Source organism: Podarcis liolepis (genome assembly GCF_965112155.1).
Source record: "Podarcis liolepis genome assembly, chromosome: 5".
NCBI classification, from domain to species: Eukaryota; Metazoa; Chordata; class Lepidosauria; order Squamata; family Lacertidae; genus Podarcis; species Podarcis liolepis.
The window spans coordinates 62,281,791-62,299,213 of record NC_139556.1 but is presented as its reverse complement, the minus strand read 5'-3'; the positions used below and the strand labels follow the sequence as shown (position 1 = coordinate 62,299,213).

The 17,423-nt window shown below is 41.7% G+C and overlaps 2 protein-coding genes across 8 annotated transcripts in view; one reads left to right on the top strand and one right to left on the bottom strand.

Moving 5' to 3' along the window:
• The window catches only part of GPR148 (G protein-coupled receptor 148), a 97,036-nt gene extending 83,707 nt beyond the window's left edge, over positions 1 to 13,329 (top strand). The window contains exon 3 of one of the 2 annotated variants that reach the window (XR_014526819.1): positions 12,977 to 13,329. The gene's annotated coding sequence lies outside the window, so the exon portion shown is untranslated. Of the gene's footprint in view, positions 1 to 12,477; positions 12,868 to 12,976 lie in introns of those variants that run through there. The other variant, XR_014526820.1, reaches the window with a different exon arrangement.
• The window catches only part of KLHL6 (kelch like family member 6), a 118,258-nt gene that overhangs the window by 99,091 nt on the left and 1,744 nt on the right, over positions 1 to 17,423 (bottom strand). For 3 of the 6 annotated variants that reach the window (XM_083505757.1, XM_083505755.1, XM_083505756.1), the window contains 7 exons: positions 16,233 to 16,661; positions 12,330 to 12,495; positions 7,753 to 8,202; positions 5,048 to 5,285; positions 4,413 to 4,615; positions 3,723 to 3,936; positions 1,822 to 2,528 (listed from right to left, as the gene is read on the bottom strand). In XM_083505757.1, the coding sequence (XP_083361883.1) occupies positions 2,227 to 2,528; positions 3,723 to 3,936; positions 4,413 to 4,615; positions 5,048 to 5,285; positions 7,753 to 8,202; positions 12,330 to 12,495; positions 16,233 to 16,495 (1,836 nt within the window). In that variant the 5' untranslated portion in view covers positions 16,496 to 16,661 and the 3' untranslated portion in view covers positions 1,822 to 2,226. Of the gene's footprint in view, positions 1 to 1,821; positions 3,184 to 3,722; positions 3,937 to 4,412; positions 4,616 to 5,047; positions 5,286 to 7,752; positions 8,203 to 12,329; positions 12,496 to 16,232; positions 16,662 to 17,423 lie in introns of those variants that run through there. The other 3 variants (XR_014526816.1, XR_014526817.1, XM_083505758.1) reach the window with 2 other exon arrangements.

Here is a 17,423-nt window from a genome sequence, read left to right as displayed (position 1 = left end):
CTAATGAGGACTGCATATATTCTGGGCAAGGGGACAACTCACTCCAATATTCTATTCCAGACGTAGCACATGACTGCCCGGTAGGAAACAAAAGTGAGATGGTACTAGATGCAATTCACAGAAGACTGTAATGAATACTAATGGAGGTGGGAGGGATGTCATTTTGACTGTAGCAATTTCCTCCAACTGTAATAGACTTAAAAGGCAAACCATGTTAGCCATTTAAGTACGAGTTAGGATGCAACCAGGTACTGTTTAGTATTGCTTCAAACAAGGCACTTTAATATGGTTCCTGAGTACCAAATACATGTGCTGCATGACTCAATCTGAACTTCACACCTCTGTATTTTTAGCTGCTTGAGAAAGAACCGAGTTCTCCTCCGCTTGCATATATTTTTAAAGCTGTCACAGGGACAAATGTGCTTCTCCCACACCCAGCACAAAAAGCCTTCAGAGAGATCGGTCTGTCTGTCTCTTGCTAAAATTGGAAAGGTTTTTGTGGTGTTGGAGATAAATTCTGTGGTCCTGCGCAGTAGTCATCTTAGAGCATCTCTGCACATCTGCCCTTTACTAAATTTGAAGTCTACTGTAAATGCCACCCAAAAGCCTGCACGACATGTTGTTAAGCATCACATGCTGCCGGAAACAGAAGCTTCACAAATGCACTTGGTATGAGGATCATGGGACATATATATTGTTATGAGTTTCTGGGTGCCACTGAACCCCTGGATTCAGGAAATGTTAAAATATAAGCCAGGCCCATTTCCTGATGAGGAAATCACCTGGAAGATGAGCCATTGGGAGAATAAACGGAAGGTGCTGAACCATTAGTAAAGACAAAGAGAGGGGGCTCTGTGTCATACAACAAATGTAAGGGGCCCTTAGTTAAAAGACAAAGCAAGGGTTTGAATTCAAGTCTTTTAGGTTTGGCAGTGGTGTAACCTAGAGGGGGAAAGGTTGTAAAAGTGGCAAGCTAGAGAGAGAGTCAGTGCACGATGGTTGATTTCTGTTTGAATCTCTGGTTGTGGCTATAGGAGAAATGACCCTTTTGGGGTGGCAAAGATGTGAACCCCTCCATTGTAGATTCAGGTTGTATATATATAAACCATGTATCATAAAGACACCACAGTCTCCACTGTGCCTCATTCCCAAAGGGAAACAGAAACCTTGGAATTTCGCACCGCTCAGAGATTGGGAGTGGTGTGCAACAATATATAAAAAAGAGCCCCCATGGTGCGTAGGTGCACACACCTCATAGCTCAGTGGTAGTATTTGCTTTGCATGCAGAAGGTCCCAGGTTCAAGCCCCAGCATCTCCAGGTAGGGCTGGGAAGGACTCTTGGCTGAAACCCTGGAGAGCCACTGCCAGTCACTGCAGATAATCAGACTCAGTTTAAGGCAGAGATGTATAATTAGATTATGAGAAATTAATAGCCGTGCTTAGCTTATTCTTTAAAATCATAACATACAATTTTCCTGGAAATCATGTTGCAACATCTAGCATTTTTTCCTTATTCAAGGGATTGTTTTGTACCTTTGTTCCTGGAAATTAAAGATTTGTTTAAAAATAGTGTAGCAGCGCCACCTTCTGGGCCACAGATGGAACTTTGGGAAAAGAAATTCTGATTGTACCTGAATGCAAGGAAAGAGTAATCCAAAAGCAATGGATTAAATGAAGTACTTTGTTTTGTTTATAGAAAGAGAAAGGTGAGGAGGAAGAGTTTGGCAAATAAATGGAAGCTTTACATTGCTTATGGCTTATGCCAACAATGACTGCAAATATTCAGGCTGCCTGCAACGTAGCAAAAATGACTTCAGATCAGAGTATTTACTTTATTTACTTAAAACATTTCTATCCCATCTTTCGATGCAAGTAATCAGATTTTATTTAAATAAAATAAAATAGTAATATCCAAAGTGGCACCTACAAAAATATTATTATTAATAATAATTGCAACTCACAGAGCTCAGCATTGCTAATTATAGGGGGATCTCATATCGTTGAATGTCTCATTGGCTTACAAGTCCACAAATAGCCCGGTCCTTCTGGATATGATGTTAATTTAAGGCACATGCTATACAGCAGGAAACTGAGCAAAAATACATGTTTCTTGAAAAGACTGTGACAGCCTAGTGGTTTCATCCTGATCATCCTATATAAAAACCTGGGGGAATGAGGTATTTTATGACAACTTCTTCTTTCCTTCTCCCGAGTATCCCTGCAATGTCAGACTGAGACTGCTCCAGGCACTACCTTGCGGATGTATGTATAGGACTTCCGGAGAGTGACACTTCCGTGATGGGAGACTCCGCGGGGGAGGACACATTCTTCCGTCAGTTTCTGGGTCTCAGCATCCCAACACAGCACAGTGGCAATGACATCGTTCTTCTCGTCTCGTCCTCCAGTGATGAACAGCTTGTTGTTGCAAGGAGCAATCCCACAACTTGCTCGTTCGTGGCTTAACTGGGTCGCCAGGCACCAGGTGTCTGTGAGGGGGCTGTAAGAATAGACTGCCCTCATAGCTCCACCTGAAGCGGGAAGAGAGCAAAGGATTCCTTCTGGGAAATGTGTTTCTTTTGAAATACATTCTAGGCTTCAGGCCAAAATGTTAAGTACCAGGTTTCCTCAACCCACAAGACAAAGAGAAGACAGGACACTTACAGTGGTACCTCAGGTTAAGAACTTAATTCGTTCCAGAGGTCCATTCTTAACCTGAAACTGTTCTTAATCTGAGGTACCACTTTAGCTAATGGGGCCTCCCGCTGCCACCGCGCAATTTCTGTCCCCATCCTCTTAACCCGAGGTAATATTTCTGGGTTAGCAGAGTCTGTAACCCGAAGTGTCTGTAACCTGAAGCGTCTGTAACCTGAGGTACCACTATATTTCGAAAAGACAGACAGCCAAAGACTTTACTTCATCAACTAGCCTTCATCAACCGGGTGCCTTCCAGTTGGTTTGGACTACATTTTCCGGAAGCCCATGCTCACTGAGGCTGGTGGGAATTGTAGCCCAAGACACCTGAAAGCCACCAGGCTGGTTGTTCTCATCAATGGGAACTGTGACCACCCCCCACCCCCCATGGCACAGCATATCAGTATGAAACTTCAAAAGGGCACTGGGGATCTTTCATTGCATTCCAGCTTTCCATTGAACTGGAAGCTGTCTCCTCACACTGGGGAGACTCTACAAAGAAGTATTTTGCCTGCATAGTTTTTTACTGCTACTGTAGCTGTGAAACAATGCACAATTATAAAGAAAGTAAATCTTATTTTTAAACTGACTTCCCCATTTGTTGCCCGATTCTTTGTCAAGTGGGTAGAAAGGGGAAGCCAGTTTGCTTTTGGTGAAACAAGATTTTATAACCTAATTCCTATGCTCTCAACCCACACATGTGGGCGCCCAGAGGGATAAATCACAATTAATATACCCTCTCCTACCAGTCCTGTAACTCTCCAACCATTCGACTTCTCCACCAAAGGTGCATTCTTCCATTGTCTCCCGAGACAGATGGATGCCAACCAGTCAGCCAAAACCATTAAAACCCATCCCACAATTTACACTTCTCTGTGTGCATGCACAACCCATTAAAAAACATCTCAACATGGAATTCAAAACTATCCCCATTCCTCCAAGTGGTGATTCGTAGAGGGACCAGAGTTTGACTGTATTGCCTTCTTGTTCTTCAACTGGAATTCTAGGGAAAGTGTTCCAGCTGCACCTACCCACAACATAGATGTGGTCGTGGAAACTGGTGGCATTGACACATTTTGCCTCAACAGGCATGGGTGATTTTAAGCTCCAGTTGTTTGTTGCTGGGTCATAACATTGTGTTTTGTCTGTGGCCAGCTTCCCATTGGGTCCTCCTCCAATCACATAGAGCTTCTTCTTGTAACTGGCGGCCCCAAATGAACTGACGTTGACCATGAGAGGAGCTGCCTACAATAATGCAAAACAACAGAATTGAGGAACGTGCTGAAGATTCATCAGGACTTCATGCTCATGTATATTAATTCGTCATGTATATTAATGTATATTAAAAAAAAGTAAAGAGGAGAGAAATGAGTTGGGGGCAAGTGACGACGAGTGTACGACTGACGCAATTAAGATGCCCATGGCATTCAAAGGAACTTACTTCCAGGTAAATGTCTAGAATTGCCACCTTTGTTTTGCATAATGTGCATCCATGTATGATGGTTGATTGGGTAAAAAGAAAATGCCATTCTAAATTTATCTTCTGGATAATCTTACATTTGCATTATAGATGCAGGAAATGCCAAAAACAAAAACAAAAAACCCCACACATTTTTGGTGTGAAAACACCATTTGTCTATTAACCAACATCTGAGAGTAGAAAGTCATTATTCTAGTCTGTTTCCTGTTTCATCAATACCAAAAGCACATCTGTACTTTACCTCTGACCAACAGTTGTGAAAAGAATCATATGTCTCCACACTGTTGATTCTTTGTATGCCGTCGTAACCACCAATGACATACACCTTGCCACCCAATACGGCCATTTTGTGTCTCCATCTTCCAACGTTCAAATATTCAATTTGGATCCATTTGTTGATGGATGAATTATATTTCCAAACTTCATGTTGCGTTTCTTTCCCTCCTGTGATGAATGTAAGATACCCAATTAGAACCAAACTTCCAGAATTTCTTCCTAGATTTTTGGTTTCTAAATACGTATAGCAATATTCTCCAAGAGCCAGCTCAATTCTTTTTTAAAAAACTGAGGGTAAAACTTCCACAACAAAAGCATTGTAGGATAACAGCAATTTGACCGCAAACTTATAGTTTGGCAACAGTCCGACTCCTGAAAGAACTATGAACATTGTTACTTAAACCTAATGTTTAATAGTCATAGAATCATAGAATTGTAAAGTTGGAAGGGATCACAAGGATTATCTAGTCCAACCCCCTGCAATGCAGGAATCTTTTGTCCCATGTGGAGCTAAAACCCAGGACCCTGAGATTAAGAGTCTCGTGCTGTAACTATTTTTCCTCCCTCATTTATTTGCATGGGCATTATGATCTTCCTTACCCGATATGTAGACTTCATTTTTTAATGTGGCACAAGCAAACTCCACCCATTTTTTATTCTCACACTCGGCTTCTTGTTCCGTGTTGGGCAGTTTTGCCACTTCCAAACGACTGCGCCTCAAAGGATCAAGGCAGGTGACTTCAGCTACAAACTTTTCATCCTTTGTGCAGCCACCTATGATCATGAAGACCTCTGACTGGAATTCGTGCATTCTCGGCTTTGTTCTTTCAGAAATGATCTAAATGAAAGCAAGGAGCTGGAGAGATCTTTATCTTTTAACATTTTAACAAAAGCCCCCCTTCACTCCCAGTAAATAATTCCCCTAGGAACATGCCAAGCTCCAGACACCTTCAAGAGTGTCAACCCACCTTCCGAATGCAAGCTGTGCTCATTTTTTTATTTTTTATTATTAGAAAAACAGCATACAATAAAACTCATATAACTGCAAGTTACCAAACTCATCCCGATCAGTGTACTGGTGTATACAATATATTGTAGTAAACGTTTCACAGATTATTCCAAAAGATCTAGAAGGTATGATTTTAAGAGTTGCTTGCATGCATTTAATGCATGGTTGTTACCTATTTAAAAATATTCTTCATAAGACACACATGCCTAGCTCTATGAAATTATGTTTAGTCTAACATAAAAAACCCTCCACCTTTTCCCCTAACGACTGAGCAAATTGTGGCCATACAGCTTCAATATTCTTGGATAACACTGACTATTTATACCAGAGATGGAGAAAATGTGACTCTCCAGCACCCACCAACCCTGACAATTGGCCATGTAGGCTGGAGCTGAAGTCCATCAAAGTCTAGAGGGCTGCTCCTGAATTAGACCCATTTCAATCTGGAATCAGGTCGGAATTGCCACTGAAATGGCCTTGATCGCCTCACCTTGTGCTGAGGGAACAACAGGGGAAGTACAACACTGTTCATTCTCCTGGACCTCTCGATGGCATTCATACTGACAGATGGAAGTTGGTTAACCACCATTTTGATGGCTCTAGTCTTACATGGAAGATCTTTTTCTGAAAGTTGTAGGAATGAAAAATCACGGGAGACGAGAGAGGCAGGTGTAACATGAGGCGTCTGTCAGGGTGGACCTTGAGAGCCTCTTTTATTGAATATTACAAGCATTGCTAACAGGTGGGCCTGTGGCTGATTGGTTGATACATACACACAGAAACTTGTGATTGGTTAACATAAGCACAAGGTGGGGATTACATGTGAGAGGTGGGATTTACATATGATCATTTATCACTGATACATTAAAGGCTGAGAATCGGAGCTAGAACTAGACAGGCATGAAGCCTCCTAATTGAATTGTAACTAGAGATTAATATGGCACAAACAATATAACAATCAAGTTCTGTAGATGTGGTCAGCTAGGCATGAAGAGCAGGTTCGTACAGTGTGTGCAAAAGCAGGGAAAAGCCTACAAGCAAAACTTCTCAGAAAGCAAGAGAAAGGAGGAACAAGGCTTCCCCAAAATGGAGCAGTTTTGTGCAGAAAGAGACTAACAGTTATGTGCAGAAAGAAGACTTCCCTTTAGAAAGTTATGCTGGGAAGCGATTGCTCTGCATCTCGCCTTGCTCTACCTATTCAATTTGTATCTCAACCTTCCTCCCAAAGGAGCCCTGGGTGGCTCCACAGGTCTCCTCATCCTGTCCTCCCTGCTTTATAGCTTCTATGTGATACCACTGGAGGGAAGTTATTCAAATATGTGCTGTGAAATACCATTGATATGCTGATGCCACCCAATTCAATTTCTTCTTTGCTTATGAGGCCGTAGAAGACCTGAACTGGTGACTGAGGTCAGGAACCTGTGGCCCTCCAGAAGTTGTTGGACTCCAGCTCCCATCAGCATTGAATGACGTGGCCAATGGTCAAGGATGATGGAGATTGTAGTCAGAACAACATCTGAAAGGCCACAGGTTCACCACTCCTAGTATAAGTTGTTACTAATACTAGATCAATAAAATTATCAGTATCAGCATAATCTAAAACTAGTAATTATTTATTTACTTATTTACTTATATAGTACTATATAAGTACAAAGGGGTGTGAATTTCTCTTTCTTTTTATGCAGACTTCTTTCTTGCTTGAAAGAATATTCAATATATACAGTCCAACTCACACCATAAAGCATCCTGAACTTAACTTTCCATGACAATAGCTTGTGAATCTGCATTACAAACTTTAGGCTTCTTCCTCTTTCCAAATATATACTGATAAGGTGTTCAAAGGGAAAGTATGGCAGCTGTCCAACTCCCATACATTGATACTCATACCCAAAAAATAGTCACAGGTGGGGGAATCTTGTATCACCTCAAAGTCTCATTTATTAGGGCAAAAGCTTTCATGGACTTCACCAGAGGCAGAAAGAACAGTGTATGTATGTTCATGGTTACGGGGGCAAAAGATGTAAGTAATTGAACCACTCTACTGTATATCTGTTAGTCTTTATGGTGCCACAAATCTATATGTTGTCTTTTCTGGACGAGATTAACATGGCTACCTTCTTGAAAATGTTACCATAGAGATGGATGTTAGGAAGTTAGCATTCCCAAAAGGCAGGATGGCACTGCCACAAGCAGGAACACCACAGAAAGCTCATTGCAGAGTACCTATAGACACTTCAAGCAACTCATTGAATCACTAGTCTGAACTTTTTCTTAATACAATCAACATTTAACTCACCTCGTTCCCTGATAGATGGTACATTCTGGCTTCTTGAAGCAGAGGAAAGACATCAGGGCACTGTCGGATCAGTGGCTCGGCTTCTACAGTCTCTACAAAATACCAAGGGTCCAGAAGGGGTAGTCTGACACCCTCAAGGATGTAAGGAAGGAGAGGAAGTCTTTCTGCTATTTTGTAATGCACCCAGTTTATAACCATTTCAAACACTTGAGCTTCGTCAGTGACACAGAGTTCATCACTCTTGAGCATACTATATAGGACATCCACAGGCAGTTCTAAGAACTCGTCGTAATTCAGTACTTGGGAAAAATTCTGGATAATATACCCCTTGACCTGCTGCTTCAGTTTATCAAGTGAATGAGCATCAGCCAGTCTCAGAATCCCAACACAGTTTTCTGGATGAAGAGCTTCATTGAGAAAATTGGAGCAAGCTTCTACCATTCGCAAAAACTACAAGCAGAAAAGGAAGCACATTAAGTTACTCTGCAGACATGCCCTCCTGTGCTTGTTCGTTTATTTTACTGCCCTTAACAAATCTTAAGAATGTGAGGAAGCAATGTCCCTGATGTAAAATGTGCAAATGCCATGTTTAGTATGCATTGCTGGTGAAGGCAATTTGCCTCTGAATGCCAGTTTCTGGGAACCAAAAGTGGGGAGAGTGCTGTTGCACTCAGCTTGCAGTCTCCCCATAGGCATCTGATTGGTCACTGTGGGAACAGGATGCTGGACTAGATGGGCCTTTGGTCTGACCCAGCAAGGGGCTTCTTATGCTTCGCTGAGCTGGATGCTGCTCATCTGTATAATAAACTTTCAAAATGGGATGTGGTAAGTGGGGATTCCAGGGGAGAAAGGAATTCCGTGATGAGTGGGAAGATAAACAGTGTCAGGTAATAATAATATAATAATAAATTTTATTTATATCCCGCCCTTCCCAGCCGAAGCTGGGCTCAGGGCGGCTAACAACAATAAAACAGTACAACACAAACAACACTCTAAAATCATTCATTATAAAGTTAATTCAAATCAAGCCACTGGTAACCATTGGGCCAGGGCTCCGCGAAGATTGCCAAAGGAGGGAGTCAGGCTGTGCCCTGGCCAAAGGCCTGGTGGAACAGCTCTGTCTTGCAGGCCCTGCGGAAAGATGTCAAGTCCCACAGGGCCCTGGTCTCTTGTGACAGAGTGTTCCACCAGATCGGAGCCACAGCTGAAAAAGCCCTGGCTCTAGTTGAGACCAGCCTAACCTCTCTGTGGCCTGGGACCTTCAAGATGTTTTTATTTGAAGACCGTAAGTTTCTCTGTGGGACATACCAGGAGAGGCGGTCCCGTAGGTACGAGGGTCCTAGGCCGTATAGGGCTTTAAAGGTTAAAACCAGCACCTTAAACCTGATCCTGTACTCCACCGGGAGCCAGTGCAGCTGGTATAGCACCGGGTGAATGTGATCTCGCAGCGAAGACCCCGTAAGGAGTCTCGCTGCAGCATTCTGCACCTGCTGGAGTTTCTGGGTCAGTCTCAAGGGCAGCCCCACGTAGAGCGAGTTACAATAATCCAGTCTGGAGGTGACCGTCGCGTGGATCACAGTGGCTAGGTCAGGGCGAGAGAGGTAAGCAAAACTGATGTCACAGGGCCTATATGCACAATCATTTGGAGAGTGTAAGAGCCTGTACAAAAGGTGAGGCTCCTGAAGTGTCCAGACACCATCCCCAAACTCAGCCCTCCAGCTGTTTTGGGACTACAACTCCCATCATCCCTGACCACTGGTCCTGTTAGCTAGGAATGGTGGGAGTTGTAGTCCCAAAACAGCTGGAGGGCCGAGTTTGGGGATGCCCGATCTTGACTGTGAGTCCTGGAAGACTTGCTCCCTGCATTGCTGGCCTTTTTCTACCTGGCCGTATTGTTTAGGGAGGTTTTTTTGTATCTTTATTTTTAGATCTTATTATGATTTATATGCAGATTGTTCCATTTGGTTCTGTACTTTTTGATGTGCTTATTTCTTGTTGGCTGTAGTCTAAACCACTGAGCCTAGGGCTTGCTGATTGGAAGGTCAGCAGTTTGAATCCCCACGGGGTGAGCTCCCGTTGCTCGGTCCCTGCTCCTGCCAACCTAGCAGTTCGAAAGCACCTCAAAGTGCAAGTAGATAAATAGGTACCGCTCTGGCAGGAAGGTAAACGGCCAGAAGCGGCTTAGTCATGCTGGCCACATGACCTGGAAGCTGTACGCTGGCTCCCTCGGCCAGTAAAGCAAGATGAGCGCCGCCAATCCCAGAGTCGGCCACAACTGGACCTAACGGTCAGGGGTCCCTTTACCTTTATGTTTGTAATTTAAGTAAATATTTTTATGTTGCAAGCTGCTTTGAGCATGGTTTTAGCATGGAAAGGCAGCATACACATAAAATGATGATGGTGGTATAAGAGGTTTTCGCCTCAACATACCATGCACATGGTCTGGATCAAATGTTGAAAGAGGGTGAAGGGCAGATCAGATTGACTAGGTGGGAATGGGTTTGAGAGATTACTAGTTCTAATTGCACCTATCTCAGACTTCAGTTTACTGTGAATTTGTTTTCATTGTTACTCAGGAAAGAATGCTGCCTTTGGTTAACCCTGGATAACAAAGGAAACATGGGCCCTGGATAGTACACCTGGAACTCCCTCGAATCTTGCCCCGCTCAGAGATTGGGAGTGGCATGTAACACTATACATACCAAAATCCCAGCTAAAATCTCAAGGAAAGCTGAGCACTCAGGGTGCTTCCAGATATCAATAGTTCAGCAGTTTTCTCCATAACTTTTTAAATAATATGATGGAGTACAAAGTAGTGCATGACTTTTTTTAAAAAAAAAGTAGCTAAAAGGAAAAGAGGGAAGTGAAAAATCTGAAACACCATTTTTAATGGTGATGGTGTATTTTAAAGAAGTGTTTACAGCAGTTTTGTGCTGAGAGCCATGTCCTGTTGACACATTTAGGCTACTTATCATAACAGACCTGGCCTATAAACCACTGGTTCCTGTTTTTTAAAGATACATGTGGGCAAACATTTAAAGAAACGAAGCTCTCAAATCAAAATTAGATGTACTTATTCCATTTAATAAACTTCCCCTCTGTATCATATTTACAGCCAGCTTTATCTGCCACACATGGAGTGGAGCCAGGCAGGGCTGGAACTACAAGTTAATGGGACAAAAACTGGAAGGAATGCTGGTCCATTTAAAAATAATTCACGTGCTTCAGCACTTTTTATTATCGTTGTGATCAAGCTGAAAACTTAAAAAGCTTGCTTGATACTTTGAGCTATTTTAGGTAGTCCTCATTATGCCAGTCCCATTTAAGTGGGGTAGGTGTAAAGGTGTAAACGGACCACTGACCATTAGGTCCAGTCGTGACCGACTCTGGGGTTGCGGTGCTCATCTCGCTTTATTGGACAAGGGAGCCGGCGTACAGCTTCCGGGTAATGTGGCCAGCATGGTGAACCAGAGCAGTGCACGGAAACGCTGTTTACCTTCCCACCGGAGCGGTACCTATTTATCTACTTGCACTTTGACATGCTTTTGAACTGCTAGGTTGGCAGGAGCAGGGACCGAGCAGTGGGAGTTCACTCCGTTGCGGGGATTCGAACCGCCGACCTTCTGATAGGCAAGTCCTAGGCTCTGTGGTTTAACCCACAGCGCCACCTGCGTCCCAGGGTAGGTGTAGGGATGAGCAAATTGGTCCATTATGGTTTCTGCTGCCTCTCACTGTGGGGGCAGAACACAGCCATCATGGTCAGTTAAGGGTAGGAGCAGCATTATCAAAGTAGCAGAACCAGGGATGGACACAAGGACAGCACTCCAGTCTGTCCTGTCATAGGCAAGCAGGCAGCCTTCCTCACAACTTTGGCGGGGGGGTGGAGTTGGGTACACTTTCCATTATTAAGTTTGGAATAGAGTAGTTGCTTTGGAAGACGATAATCCAACTGGAGAACAGCCTTTACCAAAGGTGTCATGGGCTCTTAAGATACTCAAACTCAGGACGAAAGGGAGAAACGTGCTAAGGGAAAGGCACGCTTGGCAAACCCTCACCATGATCAACTCCCGCCTGGCAACCTATGTCCCCACTGTGGAAAGACGTGTGGATCCAGAATTGGCCTCCATGGTCACTTACAGACTCACTGTTAAAACCGTGTTTATGGAAGACAATCTTACTTGGCTACAAGTGATTGCCAAAGAAGAAGAAGGAGGAGCTGGGTAAGGCAGGCAGGCAGAGCCAGCCCTTAAACAGCAAAAACCAGTTTAAGGCTGCAGTGCTTTGCACACTTACCGGTAATTGGGAATTGATCTTGGACTTACTTCTGAGTAAGCACGTTTTGATTCACACAGCATGCCTTGCTTGTGAACTTAGGCTGAACATTAGATCTAGTCATTAAATAGAGCAGCCAATGAAATCCCAAAGCAAAATATTGTTTCATGGTAAAATTCAAGTTGCCCGAAGACTAATCCAACAGCTGTCAATTAGCCATTTTCACACTAAACAATGAGCTAAAACTAGTACTCACATGAATTTGGTATGGTTTCTATGTGCTGTAAATATTTTACTTCACTAACCTGAAAAAGACTAGCGGCTTCCAGGACTTTCTGGACATTTTCCTTAGTGATCAGCACTTTGCTTGTGTAAGTGTAATCCAAAAGAATCTGCATTGTTTCAGCATCAACTCCCTTAATTACTATTTTTTCTTCATACTTTTCTTTCAAGTCGTTGCAAAACATTGCCCTGAAGGGGAAAATACGTAATTTCTTGGAAGACCAGTCATTCTGAAATACACTCTGGAAACAAGCATACTAATACTCCCCCAAACACTTCATATGTAATTTATTTTAAAGTATGTTTGTGCTATTTTTCTATTTTAAAATATTGAAAGTTGCTAACAATATATATCAGATCAGAGCAATAATAAAAATTTTAACTACAAAACCATAAGAGCAATCCTTTAAAACCACCGAACTGATCTATAAAACATGGCAAGCTCAGTACACACTAAAATACATCTTATACGGTAAGTCTGAACGCTATTATTAAAAGATTCTTGTTTTTAACACATGCTATTAATTTGTTCTTGATATTGTTTGTATACATACTGCATTGGGCTATAGTGTCTTATTATAATTCAGATTTGAAAAATTAAAATAAATAAATAAAATGTTGTGTCTAATCAGCTAATGAGTATGGAATAAATGTGTTTTTATTCCAAAAGCCAAGCAGAGGTGGAACTGTGTGGATCTCATGCTGGTGCCAGGACAAAGAAGAACCTCTTCTCAGTGCTCACCTGTCATACTTCAGATGGCAAGAAGACATAAATCAGAGTCTCACATATTGACCAGAGGAAAATTCACATGGGATGGCACAGTTCTCCTTCTAAGCCATTGGGGTTGTAAACATCAGTACTTTGAATTGACACCAGGAACAAATTTGTAATCAATAAATATGGCATGATGCTGGAATAGATTATCTTTCCTTTGAGCCTCCATTAACACCTTGGCAGCTGTATTTTGTTTCTGATGAAGTTTCAGAGACAGCCCCATATAGAGCATGTTATAAGAGGGACAGGTAGCCTGTGGCCCTCCAGATGTTGCTGAACCATCTCTGAGAGATGAGTGGCTAATAAATGTTTTAAAATAAATAAGTACAAGCACCAATACCGCTCCACAGCCTCCCTAGGATCAAAAGATGGAAATGAAAGGCAGAGCAGCTGGGTATCTTCAGCATATTGATGACACCTCAACTGAAATGTATGGAGGGCGTCATCCAGTGGTTTCATGGGGATGTTAAACAGCACAAGGGACCAGATGAACCCATTCAGTACCCAATAAGCCAGGCTTCCTCAAACTCGGCCCTCCAGATGTTTTTGGCCTACAGCTCCCGTGATCCCTAGCTAGCAGGATCAGTGGGAACTGTAGTCTCAAAACATATGGCCATAAGCCATTGTTCAGGGTGGAGCAGCAGTTTCTCAGAATGTCCTCCTAGGAAGTCTTTCAGAAAGATGAGAATTTGAACCACAATATAGTCAGATAGTTCAGAAGGGTACCAGAGTAAATGGTATTGAAAACCACTGAGAGGACAAATCAATGGGAATACACTCCCTTGTCTATCTCATCACAGTGAACAAGGGAATGTCTATCCCAAATCTGAGATGGAAGCCAGTTTGAAAAGGATCTAAATGATCGGTCTCATCAAGAAATAATTGAGCCACCACATCTTGCCCTGATATAGCCTTACAATAACTTTGTATGATATTTATTATTATTATTATTATTATTATTATTACTACTACTACTACTACTCCTAATACAGATAAGAGCTAAGGATGAGGAACAGTGGCTTGTCTGGGGCTACCCAGTGAAGTTCAAGGCTGAGCTGAGATTTCAATTGGAAACCTCCCAGTTTCTAATGTATGTTCTTAATCACTCTGCTACACTAGGTATACATATCTGTGTTTCGGCATTTCAGAATCCTGGAGTTATTGTCACTCTCTTGACATTTGTTTTCTCACATCTAACACTCAAATATTGCTGTATCAAATAATTATGTGTTTCAAGGACCTCTTGGTCAATTGTCTGATTGGAATTGTTTTTTTCACCGTAACTTGTTGGTTTACAGCAGGGTATATTAATCTTGCTTCCCTTCTTTGAAGATAGAAACATTTGGGCTTTTTCAAGGCTAAGCAGTCAGAAAGGAGCCCAGATAAACTTCACACAGGCAACCCCTTTTCTGCATAAAGCTGAACCAAAGCTATTGTGCCTAGTTCTCAAGGAGAGGGATCGCTCTAAGCATGGCGGAGAAATATTAAAGTCACGTTTCATCAAAACAACATGTACATGTTTTTGGCTTAGTAAGTCATCAGAAGTCCTCTCTCCCCAAAGATAAAAGGTTGTGCCAATCACATGGGATGGTCCATGGAATTATCTGGTGGAGAACGTTATGTGGTTTTTGAAATATCTGATGTAAATATGTATTCTTATGGAATCATTAACTATGAGTAGCTGAATGGCAAATACTCACCTGTCAGAAGACCAGTATAGATAGCTACACCATTGTAAGATTAATTTACAGACTGAGCCTATCCACATTCACTTGGAACTCTTGCTGAATTAAATGATACTCCTCCCAAGCATGCACAGGATTGCAAGCTTAGTCATTTAATATTTCTGAGTATCGCTTCACCCCTTCCCCACAAACAGTAACCAAAAATGAGACATTAAAATGAGACTAGTAGATTTGAATTATGGTTGTAAGACACCTCATATCCAAGGTAACAGAAGCATTCTCTTATGCCAAAAGAAAGGCAAGATCTTGTGTCAAAATAATTTTGTTAGTTTTCTGTGACTGTGCAAGGGATAGTTTTCTGTGAATTGATAAAGTGGATAAAAGTGGATAAAGTCCTACGTTAGCTACTTTAAAAAATGCATTATGATGAGTAGAAATACAGAGGCCAGCAATAAGTGCCTAAAATGGCCCCAATTACATTTGGAATTAAATACGCCAAACATTCCCCCCTTCTGTTCTACCAGCTAGTATAAATGTCACACCTTGACCTGACTGAGTAACTTTTGGCACCTGAAGTTAATAATGTTTCTCTTACCATTAAAAAAATATAATAAAATCTATCCCCATGTCACAATAATTCTCACTGACAGGGATTGATAAAAAAAATTCTTTTATTTTCCAGTGTAATTAGTAACATGATAGTGGAGTATTTTGTTTCTCACTATTCATTCGGCATATTTTCTCACAGTTTCCAGAAGGAACACCATTTCCTAGCACACGCTACAGAAGGTGACCCTGCTGGATTTCAGTGTCTTCCTTCCATGTGTTTTTCCCATTTCTCAAATTACTTTCTTAATTTTAGAACTCCAAGAAAAATAGGAAGCACACTCCTTTCCCCTCATTGATTGCTTTTGCCATATGTCGCCCTCCTCATGGAAACAGGTTTTTTGGGGAAAGGATCATTTAGCTTCCACACATTCAACTGCATTAATGATAACATAAAAAGGTAAAGGTAAAGGGACCCCTGACCATTAGGTCCAGTCGTGACCTACTACCTAAAACACCCAGGAGCCTGTGGAACAACGCTTTTTAAGGGGCAGCTGTTGAATTAATATTTTATTTTTTTATTACCAATACAATTATCTGGACATAGTTGGGATTGTTATGGAGGGGGAAACGGGGAACTGTAATCGATTGCATGTCTGTTCCTATATTCAAAATTTTTCTATCCCACATACCTAGCATTCTCAATTAATATTCTGGATGCTGTAATTATCACCCTTCTTCTGACATGCCACCAAATATAGACATTTTGGAAGCTCATAGACTGTTGGGGTAGGTTTCAAATCAAGTGCTTGGGAAATGTCAATTTCCCATCTTACCTGCTTAACTATTTCTGGTTGCAATTGAACATCCAAATGAGAGGAGAGGGGGGGGGAATACTTAATTTTAAATATCTCCCTTACCTAAAATAATTGCTTGCCGCTGCTAGAACCACTCGGTGGCATGAGAATTTCATGTTGCCCACACACAGGGTAACGTCTGTGAGAGAGTTTTCCAGTCGGAGGTTCTCCAAGCCGTTCTGCAGCACCATGGATAGGCCTGTGTCATCAAACTTAACCCTTTCACTGATGGAGACCTCCACAAGCTCTCCCATGTTCCTGGAGCACTCATTTTCCAAAGGCAACGGAGATTCCTCCTCCAAGTTCTTCTTCACTATGTCTCCCATGTTTCGATCAGCAGCAGCACATCATGCCATTGATACTTCAATCTAAGATGGTTCCTGAGCTTCAGACAAGTCATGCTGCAGAAGCAAGACGGATTTCCTGTTTGGGCCTCCCCACTTATCTACAGCTGTCACACATGCATAACAGGAAGCCTTGCACTTTCTCATCCTGTTAACACAAACAAAGTCAGTGGGGTTGTGTTGTTATTTTTTAATTCCACACATTTCCAAGCAGTTTTACTATACCTAAAGAAGACTTTAAGGTGCCTTTGAATATGGGATTATAACGCATGCCAAAGACCTCTAAAACTGTTCTGAAATCAGCATTCTGCTGCATAACATATGTATATACCCATCCAGATATACTTGATGAGCATGATGGGAGACTTATGGGGTTATAATTTTAACAACCAGCATTTTGAAAGAATGCCTAGAGTAAAAATAAGCTTTGCATGCATGCATTTATGTATTGTGTGGTAACAACTGGCAATTGTCTTGGCTTTGAGAGGTATTACTCGCCAGTTTGGAAGTATCAACAATATTGTTTTCTAGCTGCCTGCACTGACTATCTCTGTATCTGCACTTTATATATATTTTTATACACTATACACAGCTCAATGAGGAATTCAGTACAGGGATGGCCTGAATGAACCAAAGCTACGTTTGCCATTTTGGATAGCACTTAAAAAATAAATGTTAAAAGCTCCCAAATAACAACCTCCCTCTCATAAGTTAATGCTGAGATACATGGTATTATTAGTTAATTAAAATGCAATTTCTATGGATGCAGAGTTTCCCAAATATGACGCAACCGTGTTCTTAATGCAAAATGTGAGCAGTTATTACAACAAGCATACAATTTCACCTGACCACTTTCTATTATTATTAATAAATAATAATAATAATAATAATAATAATAATAATAATAATA